This window comes from Tripterygium wilfordii, chromosome 21 (genome assembly GCF_013401445.1).
Source record: "Tripterygium wilfordii isolate XIE 37 chromosome 21, ASM1340144v1, whole genome shotgun sequence".
Classification (NCBI taxonomy): Eukaryota; Viridiplantae; Streptophyta; class Magnoliopsida; order Celastrales; family Celastraceae; genus Tripterygium; species Tripterygium wilfordii.
Window position 1 is genome coordinate 14,761,442 of NC_052252.1, and position 12,892 is coordinate 14,774,333.

Below are 12,892 nucleotides of genomic sequence, written 5' to 3' on the forward strand. Positions count from 1 at the left end.
CAATGGTAACAAAAAGTAAAACTGAATACAGTGGTATAAATGCTGAGAAAGCAGTGAACTTAATAGAAAGATGAGTTTGGTAGCTTGATATAAACTCTCCCTGAAATGTACCACACAGCGTTCTTCATGGATCAGAAGTCTAGAGTGATCACTCTAATGAGGGATATTATAATGGATATAACGTAAACATAACAAGACAGTGAGCATGTGAAAAGAGAGGAAGTGAAAACTGATAGAACAAAAAATCAAGGGCAACATGCCCCAAAGAAAATAAATAAATAAAGGGGACAAACGACTCCTCGCTTAACTGAAAACGTCATAGAATTTCTCAATAACAAGTAAACCTGAGTCAATAGACTCCAAAGGGTCCTTGCGAAGACGGTGTCTTAAACAGTTGGGGATGACAGTGGCAATATCTTCTGCAGCTACTTTATCTTTACCTTTCAGAGCAGCCAAAGCTTTTGCAGCTCTATTAGTCACTATGTCACCTCTCAATCCATCTACATTCAACTCTGAACAAACCTTGGAGATTTTCACCTTTAGATCACGATCAATCTGAACGCTGGAAAGAGAGCTCCTAGCTGAGGCAATTTGGCTTCGGAGCTTTTCTTGCTCAGCCTTGTAAGAATCCCTAAACTCCTTCTGATTTTTGTCAAATCGGGCCCTCTCCTCCACAATCTTCACTCTAAGATCTGCATCCTTTACAGTCCCAACTTGTGCATGCATTCCAAACCGGTCAAGCAGCTGAGGCCTGAGCTCCCCTTCTTCCGGATTGCCTGATCCAATGAGAATAAATCGTGCAGGATGAGAAATGGAAATACCTTCTCTCTCTACCGTGTTCCATCCTGAAGCAGCAGAATCCAAAAGAACGTCCACTAGATGGTCATCCAAAAGATTAACTTCATCTACATAAAGAATTCCTCTATTAGCTTTAGCAAGCAGGCCAGGCTCAAACTCCTTAACACCCTCGGTGAGAGCTTTCTCAATGTCAATTGTCCCGCACACCCTATCTTCTGTAGCACCCAATGGCAAATCAACCATGTTGATTTTGGTAAGCACAACTGTAAGTTCTTCCCCTTTCAAAATACTCTCCCTGATTTCCATACCCATCGACTCCGGATCTGCTGGGTCAGAGTTGTATGGGTCACCAGAAACTACCTTGATTTCGGGAAGTAAATCAACCAAGGATCTAACAGTTGTAGATTTCCCCGTTCCCCTATCACCCATGATCATAACACCACCAATCTTAGGATCAATCACATTTAACAGAAGACATAGTTTCATCTCATCCTGACCTACAATTGCAGCAAATGGATATACAGGCCTCTGGCTCTTTTTAGAAGCAAGTTTCTGGGCCTGACAATCAAAGTTCACAAACATTACTTGCTTTATTCAAATCTGTTTTTTTTTTTTTTTTTTCTCCTTACATTTTGCTGTATGCATTCTCTTCTGAACAAGTTCCTTCTTGACAAAATACCATTGAATTGGCTTTAACATTTTTGCATAAATCTCTATTTTAGATGTAAATGTCATAATATCTTGATGAAAAGCTTCCAACCAGTATCTTGAATGTACTACCCAAAATATCCAGCCAGACAACGCAACAATTTTTCACATTAATCAACCACAGAACTATATTTTGCATCAAAAACTAGAACATTGAAATCAAAAAATATTACAATAGATAATTAAAATAAACATTACACACCTGCTCAACAGAGTTGGTTTCCGTAGCAACATTGGTAACTGCAACACGAAACTGAGACCTCCCCTTCTTACCATGAATCCCAATTCCTCCGTAGAACTTCTTCCCATAGCTCTGCCCTGACAAAATCACAAAACACCAGCATCGCTACAGTACACTATACAACACTAGAAACCCCAAGCCCACCATTCTTCACCCAAAAAGGAAAGAAAACCCTAAAACCCCAGAAAATCTAGACTTCAAGCAAATAAACGCCCTAAAAGCAAAAAAAGTAACTGGGTGTATCCCAAACGTAACCCAATTAGGGAACAGTAAACCCAAGAATTGGTATGAAGAAACAGAGAACTTGTAATATTAATTTAGAATATACCTGGAATTAAGGAGAGTGAGGGGAAGGCTGGTTTAGAGGAGGGAGAAGAGACGAGTTGAGAAGCGAAGCTCGCCGTCGAGGAGGTTCCCAGTACGGACGCCATGTCTGGTTTTCTGGTAATTGATGATATGTATTTAATAATTTAACGCTTTTGAGTTTTAAAGGTTCAAATGGTTTTCTATTGCTTCGCCAGCTTAGGGGATAAAGTGGATGGATTTTCAAGTCCCTTGTTTGTTTCTATGCCTCTGCTTTCGAGTTTCGGTCCTCGACTCTTATCACACTCGCATATAGTGTAGTATACAAAATAATTAACCAATTAATAAGGAAATTGATTGCCCACGTTTATATAAAATGAATTACTGTTCATATAAGTAATTTATGATCATTGTAAATTTAAAGATTACTCATAATAATTTGTTTTGAGTAAATTACTTGAGGTAATATTTTTGAACCAGATGCTTAATGAATTAAGGTTACTTTAGTTTAGCACAATCAAAATGTTATCTTCGAAACACTCGAGATACTTGTTGAGAAAATGTTATCTTTGATACACTCGAGACACTAGTTGAGAAGTAAGACTGATGTGTATTATCTTAGTAATTAGGGTTCGAATCCTTCATCTCCCGTTTCAAAAAAAAGAAGAAGTTATCTTTCATAATTTAAATCTGAAGAATTGAAGAGCTTATTATTAATATGTTGATGGTAATTTTCCCTTAATTCAGGCAACATACATGATAAGAAGTTCAAACATATTTATTTGTTCTTATGATTATGCAGACTTGAAAACTTTCTACGAGCACAGCAATGTCCAACTACAACAGGCTCATTAAAGATTATAAGAGGTGATCAAACTCTTGGTTACTGAACTTCTCCATCTCTTTCTTAAAAGCAGGCATGGCAGTCTCTCTCAAATTCACCAAAACCTTGAACCCATTCTTCTTGCCAGCATTTGCAGAAGAATAAGGCAAGAAATAGCAAGGTTCAACACTCCCAAGCAGGTGCTTTGAGAGTGGCAATACAGTCACAGGACCTCCCCATCCAAAATCAACACTTGAATGGCCCAAGTGTCTCCAATCTGTGAATCCACTCACTCCTTTTCCTGCTGTGATTCCATCACCATAATGAATCTCCTGGAAGTCAATAAAAGAGCGAACGTATTCATCGGTTGCATTACTCTTGCTCTTCTTGATTAGCTCGACTGTTCTCCAAATGGGTTGCTCTAGTAGTTCTTTCACACTAAGTTGCACATATATTGCAACACAGCCATTACCCCAATAACCCACCGGTAATGGTGGCTTCACGGTTCTGCGTATGTTCATTGAATACGCAAACTTCACCTTCTCATCACCTGGAGATCCTGATGCTTTAACCCTGTTAAATCAAATGTTAAAGTAAATTCAAGATATGAACCCAATGTTTAATTCAAGATCTGAACTTACTTGGCCCTCCATATAAATGCACCTAGAGCCTCAAAAGTGGTGAAGCTTGATCCACAATGCTCGAACAGCAATTTTTTGAACCGGTCCAGATACTCCTCCATCACATTGAAACACTCACTAACGACCGGACCAATGTCCTGATTGTAGGGTTCAAACCCCTTCTCTAAACTTAAGAACTCCTGTGCCGGAGCTTGTACCTGGGGCGGGTCTCTTGGCCCTAGTAAACTTGCCCGATCCCAAATTGGCTCAATTGATATCTTACTTGCTCCGCGGGCCAATTCTGCGACCGCATTGAAAAACTGGGTCGCCCCGAGCCCATCACACAGGGCGTGGTGTATAGCCGCTCCAAGGCAAAATCCTCCGCACTTGAACACCGTCACTTGAAGAATACATGGGTTTACCATCGCCTCAACCGGATCCGGGTTTGGGACCAGCCTTTCAACGAAATGCGGGTCCAGATCATCTAGGTAGTGAACCGATTCGAGTGTGCAATTAGCACTGGCATTGATTAGGGGGACAGCTTGGCCGGCGGAGCAAAATAGCTCCAGTCGGCGGCCCAAATCACGGCGGCGAAGAGTGGCCGCAAGAGGGAAGTAATGGAGAAGAGCGGATGAGAGGGAAGCGGAGATGACGTGGAAGGGGTGACTGGTAGTGACGGTGTCTGTACTCACGTAAACGCGAAGGTAACGGAAGATTACGTTCATGTTCGGGTCGTTGTCGAGGTGTGAAAGAGGGAGGACATGGTCGCGATTGAAGGGCGGTGTAGAGGGGAGAACGAGTGCGGTTTCTTTGACATTGACTTCCATTTCTTGTTATCGGAGGCGTTGCAGGGAAGCTTGTCATTCTTGGTTGATTTGATGAAGCTTTATCCGTAGTTGCGAGGATTGGTTGTTGAGAGGGAATGGTTAATGCTGCAGAGTTAGGTGGTGGTGGTGAGGCTGTAGTCGTGGAGCATGCCATGCCCGTAACTTTCAAGTTCAACTGCTTTCGTTTTTGGCTTTTGCTTGCCAAAGTGACGCCATGTCACCAAACTAAAGAAAAATTGCAAGTTGCAACCACCAACGAGAGACATTGACTCGCTGACCTCTGCCACGTGTAACTTCTAAGCTGTTGCAGCACGGACACATTGGTGTTTCTCCTCGTGAAGTAAACAATTCTCTGGCCAAGGCGGAGCGGAAAGCGTTCATGAATTTCCCCGCCTTTTCAAGATCAAGTACTATAAATATATAATACATTCCAAAGGAATTCCCATTATTCACCGACTCACAGTTCGAGCACTCTCAGTACTCCATTTTCAATCCCCAATTAGTGCACATTTTCCTTCGAACCAAACAGTGACAGGTCTCGCATCTCTCACGCAGTCACGCTGCTAATCGAGGCAAGTCTCTCCCTCTCTCTCTCTCTTTCATTGAAGTCTTTGATCACTTAATCTAGAGCTTTTGAGGCAAGTAATTGTGTTTTGTAACATTCTAGGGTTCAATCTTCGCTTTGATGGAGATTTGAGAATGTTTTTTTTTTTTTGAAATTAAGCACCGATTGTTTGTTCAATATCTTCTGTATTTAATTTATGGTGAGATCGTTCTCGTATTAAATTTTGTGTTTTCTATCTCAAATAAGCACGATTTTGACTGTGTATTCCTCTATAGCATGCGTTATAGTGATATTAACTCCAGAATCTTGTAGCCGTCTACATGTCTTTTTACACTAGCAATTGTTTGCTCAAGATCTTTCTCATGTCAACTTCTTAGGTTGTTGCAGATCGGGTTGATTATCTTTCAGTATCAGTTATCTGGATCTAAAGTGCGGTGCCATAAGGCATTTGTGTTTTTGAAGCTAATTAGCGTAAAAAGAATAAGCACTGAAATTAAGCTCTTCATATATCATATATGTGTTCAAGCAGTATCAAATACATTCCCGTAGTTGTCCTTCTCAATCTATTTATATTGCGTTGTTTTTCCCAGTCAAATAACTTTGCTTCTGCATAACTTCTTTGAACTCCTCCTGGATACAGTAAATTCAGTTTAATCATAGGTCTTGCTAGAATGGACTTGATGTGTGTGATAATTTGTATTTCTTTAATGTTTCAGTGTGATATTTACTTTTTTTAGCAATTAATTGTTTCTACACGACCCGTTTTGTGTATTTAATTTGATCAGAATCCTCATCTGACTGCCCTTTGGCACAGTTGCAGTGTTCGAGCATCAGAAGTCAGAACTGCTATATTTGCTGATGGCAGAAGCAGAGAAGGAAGCTTCTTCATTGGTTAATCCAAAAGAGAAGAAATCTCCATTGGGTATTATTAGTATATTCCATTTGCAGTTTGCACACAATATTTTGCAAATAAATAGTTTTTCACTCGCTTACGATGTAGATACAATTAATAGGAAATGATAGAGGTCAACAGTACATGCTCGGTTACTCAGGTGATTAAGTAACAAGTCCGAAGTTCCGTGAGACCTTGAGGTTATTGGTTGCTACTGTATAGCTTTGTTTTTCAAGTCCTGGGATTGTCAGATCATAATTATGATCATCAAGCCTTTATCTCAAACAACTTGGTGGTCCTCCACTTTCAGATTCTGAAAATATATTGAGCAGGAATTTTAATTTAGTTATATTTTAGTAGCTGCATCTATGTTTTGAGATTTAAATTTAACTTAAAACAGAGGACGTCATTGGAGAGGAATTCCTCAACTCCTGGAAATCAGTGTCAGCAACAGAAGATGTCACTGCGGATTTCAACTTTGATTCAGTTCCCAGTGGCAAGAAAAAGAAATTCAACTTTGGTAAATTGTAAGGGACGGATTTCTGAAAGTTTCTTAAGCTCTTTTAAGTATGGATCCCAAGGATGATGCTGAACTTAGTTTATTACTTTGCTTCTGATGACTATTGACTTCTTCTTTTTTTTCCTGATACAAGTATTAATTACATCCTATTCTAAATATTTAGCTTCTTGGTCACTATTGTTTACCCACCCCTGTCATAATGTGCAAGGGAGGCATTTCCTCAATCTCTATGGCTATCAGTGTACAATACATTAATTTAAATGCTTTAAAAAGGGTGTTAGACTTCGGAATGCAAATAAACTTGCTGACCAACTTTTCTATTATAAGGCTGATGTAGTAGACTTTGATTCCCAATTTAGCTCTTTCATCAAATTTCTTTTCTCCTTCAGGGATATGGATTTTAATTTGGATGCTGATTTTGATGAATTTTCATCATTCAAAGTGGACATGCCAGGCCTTGATTTCACAAACTCACCAAAAAAGACAGCCAAAGCCAAGGAAGGATCTGAAGGGGAATCATCAAAGAGGAGCCATCGAGGACAAAAGGATTGCTTTAGTTTTTCTTTTGATTTCAACGAGTGAGTAGGAATGGTTGCATCAATGGATTTTCTTAAACTCTTGGAATGGTCCACTAGGCTCTACGGGTGAACCTATCCGTTTTTATCCCCAATGCTGGTTGGAAAATTTTGACTTCGGTTCAAGCTTAATGAACTGGGAGAAATCTTCTAAGAAAAACCTAGAAAACAAGCAAGTGGCAGTAGAGAGAAAAGGGCTTCAAGGTTCTCAAATCCATTTGGATGAAGGCATTACTAATGATAACCTGACCACCAAACTTCCAGCATAAGATATTATGGCCACTTCAAATGTTGGGAATTTGATAGGTGAACTTGGGGCTCAATATTCTAATGAAACTTGTGCTTCAGAGTCTGGAGCTATTGAAAATCTGGTTGTGTTACATGGAGCAAGACCTTCAACGGATGAATCTGTGACCAAAAATGCAGAAGAAACAGAGGAGCAAAGTCAATTACCAGATAAGGCAACAGCCCCGGAGTCAAATGTTGAGCAGATCTTGAAAATTGGATCTACAAATTTTGTTGGTCAGGATGATAGAGATCAAAATATTGTTTCAGATATACAGACAGATGCTTGTTCTCAGGGTGTGAAAGAAAATACCAGCTCAGTTGGAGAGCTTAATTTTAGTGACCAGTTGACCCCTGCTATTGGATCAAACAATGAGAAATCACAGTCGAGTGCACCACCATCGTATATAACTGGATTAGATGGTGTTAAATATGAAAGAGGAGAGTCCTGTAGTGAAATTGCATCCAAAAAGTTGGATGAGGCCAAATCTGCCCAAGGTGATAGTAATCTTTATGATACTTCCATCGTGAATATTTTGATGAAGAAGTTGGATGACAATGACATCAATGCTGATCTAGATATCCAGAGTTCGGCTGCTAAACTTCCACTGATTGAACTGGAAAGGTCAGAGAACCCACCAACATGCTTTTTAGTTGCAATTGTTCTTGATTGAGTTTATTCATTAGATAAGCAATTTTTAGATTAGGCATGGGGATGAGAAATTGATATGAATGATCATTATATTAAAATCTCAAGGATCTAATAAAGTAAGTGCATAATATAATAAAGATCTCTAATGGCAACTGTGTCTAGAAAATGTGATAAAAAAGTCTCTTTTAATGTATGGAATAAAACACCCGTCTCTGTCTTATTATCTTTTTTCTTTCTTCTGATGCATTTTATTTCAAAAAGGGTAACACATTTTCAGTAGGTTTTCTGTGAACCATTTATTGTTTGCTCTAACTCAGGGTGACATGAGTTTCAGTACCATTGATAACCTCTATTCTTTTGTTTTTAAGCAGTGAACCTCTAGTTGAGAAAGTAATTCTGGTAAAGGAGAGTGACCCTGGAGTTAAGAAGTCAAAGTACTTTAAAAAATCAGAAGTAAATGCATCTGAGCTACAGCATCCATGTTTGACTTCTGTGGAGGTCTGCTCTCATGGTAGCAAACCTGTCGGTAGCATTCATATAAGCCCTATAATTGAGACAGGGTGAGTAGTTCCATATAATATAAGTTAAAAATCACTGGCACATACGTGATAATGCTTCTCGTGTTTCTTTAATAGGGAGGGCTTCCACAATGTGCAAATTAGGAGAAAGTTGATGGGCAATTCAAAGTCAATAACCAAGGAATTAACAGAAGGTGAACCCAATATGCCTGCAAGTGACAAGAACAATAAAAAGTCCAGCAATATTGGGTGAGGCATCTTAGTCATATTCTTCTGAATTCCCAATACAGAAATGTATCATAGGAATTTATGCCAATGACTTAGTTCAGCATTAATTCTTAAACGTCAATGTTCATTTTTTTTATAAGTACGACAATGTTTATTATAATCTTCAACAGTTCAGGAGAAGATGCTGTTGATGTAAATGGCGGCTGCAAGTTGATTCATCCAGGGCTTCAAGATAAAAAAGAAAGAAAAGGAGAATCTGTTGCTGCAGAAAAGCATGTCAAGGATCATAAGAGTCTTGGGTGAGGATTCCTTATTTTAAGTATATGTCTGACATGTTTTTATTACCTTGGTTGTTTAACTTACAAAACCCATAAATGAGAAAATCATGCGAATTTCGGAACCTCGTAAAATATATAAGGTTGTCAACTTGTATTGCAGTCGACTTCAGGTAATTCTGATAAACATCTAATTGGGAATATTATCAGATTCTAAGGTCTTTAAATTCAAATTCCTACAACCACTTTATGTAGGGTATTAAACTATCTAAACAGAAATATCATATACTTAATACTAGTGTAGAGGACATTTTGTTTTTGATGCCATATTGTTGATTTGTGGTTAGTGGAACTTGTAAAAATTCATATGCAGTTCTGAAGTCAGTGTTACCTGCTCAACTGAGAACAGAACCATCTCTCATGCTCAGACTAGTGTAAATTCTAAACTTGCGGTCACAAGTACCAGGGGAGCTATTCAGAACTCATAACATTATTTCAGTTGAAGGGCTTAAAGCTGGCAAGAGAACTCTTAGTCTTTCTAGCTTGAAGATCTCATGGCATTATGAAAATGTTACTCTTTATGTTCCCTAGTGTTCCTTTTTTCTGGATTTTTAAAAAAAATTGTCTCTCTTCAACATACCAGTGCTACTTGCTCAACTGATGAGACCACTAAATCCAAAACCAAGGCTAGCATAAATTCAAAACTTGTGGTTTCAAGTGCAGGATTGGTTCAGAGCTCAACCATAAATTCAGTTGAAGGGATAAAAGCTGGCAACAGGACTCCCGATTTTTCTAAGATTTCAAGGCATGATGAAGATACTACTATTTTTGTTTTCTGGTGCTCCTTCTTAGTGGAACTATGTGGTGTATATTTTGAGTAACTGTATGTCTCTTCAAAATAGGACTATGGCACCAACGATAGGCCAATCTAATTCCAGACTTGAGAATGAAATGAACTCTGTAAGGAACTCAGAAAAACATGGAAGTGCAAGGAAATACAGCATCCAGGATTCCGCAACCTGTTCACAGCAGTGGGAGAAAAATGCCTCTGATACTGTCCTTAAAGAGGAAAACATTTGAGGTTACTTTATTCATCATGGAATTTCCGCTTTTTATCCATTCAACATTCTTTATTCTGAGTTTCGATGTTGTTTCGCGACTGTTGATATTGGTTTTGAAACAGCTGTGTATATTTAGTGCAAGAGCTTCAGCGAAGTTATTATACTATTTGCAGGCATCAAATGCAGAATTTGAGCCCCTCAAACCCCTTAAACGCCTCTCTATCACACCTAGCATAAGCAGGTAGTTAGTGTTTCATTGCTCTAGTTTTAATGCCTGATTTTTTGCTGGGGTGACTAATCCTTGTTCTCATAAAAAGATTGCAGAAATATTAAAGAGCCTGCAAAAAGTGTTGTTGACCAGGTACTTTATCTTAAATCAGTGGTTTTGCACATCAGCTGTGCAGCTAATTTTATGTAGATAAGTGGCTACCTGTTTATATAGTTTCTAACTTCAATAGTTTGAGACTTTGGTAGATTTCTGTTCTTGAGAATGTGTCGGAATCTAAGTCAGGTGACCCCCGACCTCTGGAGTTGAGAGACCTCCAGTGGACATGATAGAGCAAGAGGTTTCTGTGGTTATGGAAGATGATGGGAATGCTGGGAAGGCTGAAACATACACAAGAGAGCTTGAAACTGTGAGTAAAATATATTATTACATACTATGCTAATTTGTAGATAATGGATTATTTTCCTATATGGCCTTATAATAAGGCAACATACCGAAGAAACATGACAAGTGACATAAGAAACAAAAACTTGACAGTAAGATATTAAGATTAGTAGAAGAATTACAGACTTCAAAGGCACTCACTTGATACTTGAGGAAACATAAAGTGGTGTACTGCATAGCACCAGGGTTCCTCATCCGATGGTTTGGAAAAACTGAAGCAAGCTTGAGTTAATCTGTGGCTCATCAATTATGCTATTTGTCATTCAGTGTTCAAGAAACTGGACAACGTTAGAAAATATATATTTTCTTGGCCTTCTTTAATTCAGAGTTACATCTTCAACCTTGCTTTAGATTTCTAGAAGTGAGCAATAGGATTTGGTGATAATCAATACGGGTGCATCTTGCAAAATTGTTTTCAAAACTCAACTACGGTGCTCGTGTTTCGACATTGGGTGACTGTTCTATACTGGCTGTCTAGTAGGGATTAAATAAGTTTTAGATGGGTTTTTGTCTTTCCTCCTAAAACAAGGGGTGAAAGCAAGAAAAGGAGAACAGTTTACTTTAAATGGCTTAGCTCGTGAGCCTTGATCTGAGGCCTTTGGCTGGTTTAGGAGCCGTGGTTAACAGACTAAGCAGGCCTAAAATGAGGATTTCTGCCTGTCTCCTGCATTTGTTCTCGACATTTTTTTCGTCATTTTGAGGTTTCGAATATGGCCAGAAGCCCGGAATATCATAAATTGCTTAACACAACTAAAATCCTCTTGCACTAGTAATATATTTGAAGTGGTTCTGCAAGTTCTTTTTGAAGTTACAGTAACTACGAAACTAATGAGCTTGCCATAGATATTGGATGTATAAACATATGCAAATGATGCATTGTGAATAATTTTGTGATGTCTGCAGATCTGCAACATGCTGAAGAAAAAACATGAGGAAGCCAAAGAAATATTGGTTCGTGCTGTGGTGAACAACAACAATCTACTAAGGCTTAACCATCCCATCTATGAATACAAAATATCCTTCCATTTGGAAATTATTCTTTGCTTGTGTCAGTTGTGTGTTTGTTTCAGTTAGGGATGGCAAAAAAAACCGATCCGAGCACTATCCGTAGGGTATCCGATCCATTTAAAACCCGAAAACCGATCCTATAGGTTTTGGAAACGGTTTTGGTTTTGGTTTTCAAACCCGTCATGGTTTAGGGTCGGGTTTGGTTTTTGATGCCGGGTTTAGGGTATCCGAACCGTTTAATAAAAAAATCCATTATAGTAATAATATTATAAATCATCTATAAAGGTATACTACTAGGATACTAAATTATAACATGATAAAACATATTAAAATGTATGTATTTATAGAAACATACTAATAAAACTATAAATTTGAATAATTTGAATTATAAAATTATAATTAATATAAATCATACTCAATATTAATTTATATTAACATAATCATCAAAGAAAAAAATAAAAATATTAAAAGTTAAATGGTAAATGGTTATGAAACGGTTCCGGGTTTGGAAATTTAAATGGTTTTTTAAATGGTTTTGGAACGGTTTTGGTATTTCCTAATTGGAAGAGTACCTGACCCGTTGTCATCCCTAGTTTCAGTTAGAAATTGCTGTTGCATTTGCTTATCCCTTAACAACTTAAACATTGGATCACTACAGAAGTTCGCGGCTCAATTGATGTCCAAGCATCTTCAGATGCTAAAATTATAAAAATAATAATTCTTGTCAGGTAAATCTCTCCTTCCCTCTTCCCCTGAATGTGAATTTAAAAGATCTGTCTGGTTGATCTAGTGATTTGATATCATCAATAGGAGATGTGTTCTCTTTCTGAAGCTGTTTGGACCAGACGGACCTTTCCAGGTAGCCATGCAACATGGTTAAATAGAGGTTTACTCTGTCTTCTACTGATTTTACTGTGATGTCCTGTTTACTTTCCTGGTCGTTAGACTCAGCTGCATGAGCTATATCTTTTTCACACTAGATGAGTCTTTATCCATTTCTTGAATAATGGACTATGGACCTAGTCACTCCCAAGATTGGCACATACAATCTACCTAGTTGAAATATAGGTACTTGATCATGAGTTATGCTTAAGCCCAAACATAATGATGCATATGACCAAAGTTTATCTTAATGACCAAAGTTTATCTTAAATGATAAAACTCACGTTGTTTGAGAAAAATGTGAATTGGGAGTTTGTAAAAAAGGTGTTTGGTGGAGTTTAGAAGTGTTTCCCAATCTTGCCCAACACTAACATACATTTAATCGCCAAAAAGGCTCGTGACAAACCTCTGTTAACCTAATACCCCCAAACCCAGCTTAAC

The 12,892-nt window shown here is 38.2% G+C and overlaps 3 protein-coding genes and 1 long non-coding RNA gene across 11 annotated transcripts; 2 read left to right on the forward strand and 2 right to left on the reverse strand.

Annotated features, from left to right (window-relative positions):
* Positions 1-59: 59 nt before the first annotated feature.
* LOC119988030 (magnesium-chelatase subunit ChlI, chloroplastic) lies at positions 60-2,327 on the reverse strand. Its single transcript, XM_038832937.1, has 3 exons — positions 2,076-2,327; positions 1,709-1,824; positions 60-1,356 (listed from the first exon to the last, which is right to left on the reverse strand). The coding sequence occupies exons 1-3, from the start codon at positions 2,176-2,178 to the stop codon at positions 304-306; spliced, it is 1,272 nt and encodes a 423-aa protein (XP_038688865.1). The 5' UTR covers positions 2,179-2,327; the 3' UTR covers positions 60-303.
* A 414-nt stretch (positions 2,328-2,741) lies between these two features.
* On the reverse strand, positions 2,742-4,492 carry LOC119988029 (3'-N-debenzoyl-2'-deoxytaxol N-benzoyltransferase). The gene is made up of 2 exons (XM_038832936.1): positions 3,515-4,492; positions 2,742-3,446 (listed from the first exon to the last, which is right to left on the reverse strand). The coding sequence occupies exons 1-2, from the start codon at positions 4,318-4,320 to the stop codon at positions 2,909-2,911; spliced, it is 1,344 nt and encodes a 447-aa protein (XP_038688864.1). The 5' UTR covers positions 4,321-4,492; the 3' UTR covers positions 2,742-2,908.
* Positions 4,493-5,699: 1,207 nt separating this feature from the next.
* On the forward strand, positions 5,700-10,503 carry LOC119988032. Of its 8 annotated transcripts, none has more exons than XR_005465533.1 (10): positions 5,700-5,807; positions 6,687-7,782; positions 8,181-8,369; positions 8,445-8,576; positions 8,726-8,854; positions 9,554-9,635; positions 9,733-9,911; positions 10,065-10,132; positions 10,209-10,252; positions 10,366-10,503. XR_005465533.1 is itself a non-coding variant. In XM_038832940.1 (8 exons), exons 4-8 carry the CDS (start codon positions 7,148-7,150, stop codon positions 9,316-9,318), a joined length of 1,200 nt encoding a protein of 399 aa, XP_038688868.1. In that variant the 5' UTR covers positions 5,734-5,807; positions 5,899-5,977; positions 6,178-6,304; positions 6,687-7,147; the 3' UTR covers positions 9,319-9,539. The 8 variants fall into 8 exon arrangements, 4 of the variants coding, with proteins under 4 accessions (XP_038688867.1, XP_038688866.1, XP_038688868.1 ...); XR_005465534.1 differs by having other exon boundaries at positions 10,216-10,252; XM_038832940.1 differs by lacking the exons at positions 9,554-9,635; positions 9,733-9,911; positions 10,065-10,132; positions 10,209-10,252; positions 10,366-10,503 and adding exons at positions 5,899-5,977; positions 6,178-6,304; positions 9,204-9,539 and having other exon boundaries at positions 5,734-5,807.
* A 1,706-nt stretch (positions 10,504-12,209) lies between these two features.
* LOC119988034 lies at positions 12,210-12,583 on the forward strand. The gene is made up of 2 exons (XR_005465537.1): positions 12,210-12,297; positions 12,380-12,583. It is a non-coding gene; the product is annotated as an uncharacterized LOC119988034 (long non-coding RNA).
* Positions 12,584-12,892: the final 309 nt, after the last annotated feature.

Coding starts and splice junctions, on each gene's coding strand:
- LOC119988030 (XM_038832937.1), bottom strand. CDS start 2,178: ATGGCGTCCGTACTGGGAACCTCCTCGACGGCGAGCTTCGCTTCTCAA. Junction 1,825..2,075: donor CTCACTCTCCTTAATTCCAG/GTATATTCTAAA, acceptor TGATTTTGTCAG/GGCAGAGCTATGGGAAGAAG. Junction 1,357..1,708: donor AAACCAACTCTGTTGAGCAG/GTGTGTAATGTT, acceptor TTTGATTGTCAG/GCCCAGAAACTTGCTTCTAA.
- LOC119988029 (XM_038832936.1), bottom strand. CDS start 4,320: ATGGAAGTCAATGTCAAAGAAACCGCACTCGTTCTCCCCTCTACACCG. Junction 3,447..3,514: donor GCATTTATATGGAGGGCCAA/GTAAGTTCAGAT, acceptor TTGATTTAACAG/GGTTAAAGCATCAGGATCTC.
- LOC119988032 (XM_038832939.1), top strand. CDS start 7,148: ATGGCCACTTCAAATGTTGGGAATTTGATAGGTGAACTTGGGGCTCAA. Junction 7,783..8,180: donor CCACTGATTGAACTGGAAAG/GTCAGAGAACCC, acceptor GTTTTTAAGCAG/TGAACCTCTAGTTGAGAAAG. Junction 8,577..8,725: donor AAAAAGTCCAGCAATATTGG/GTGAGGCATCTT, acceptor AATCTTCAACAG/TTCAGGAGAAGATGCTGTTG.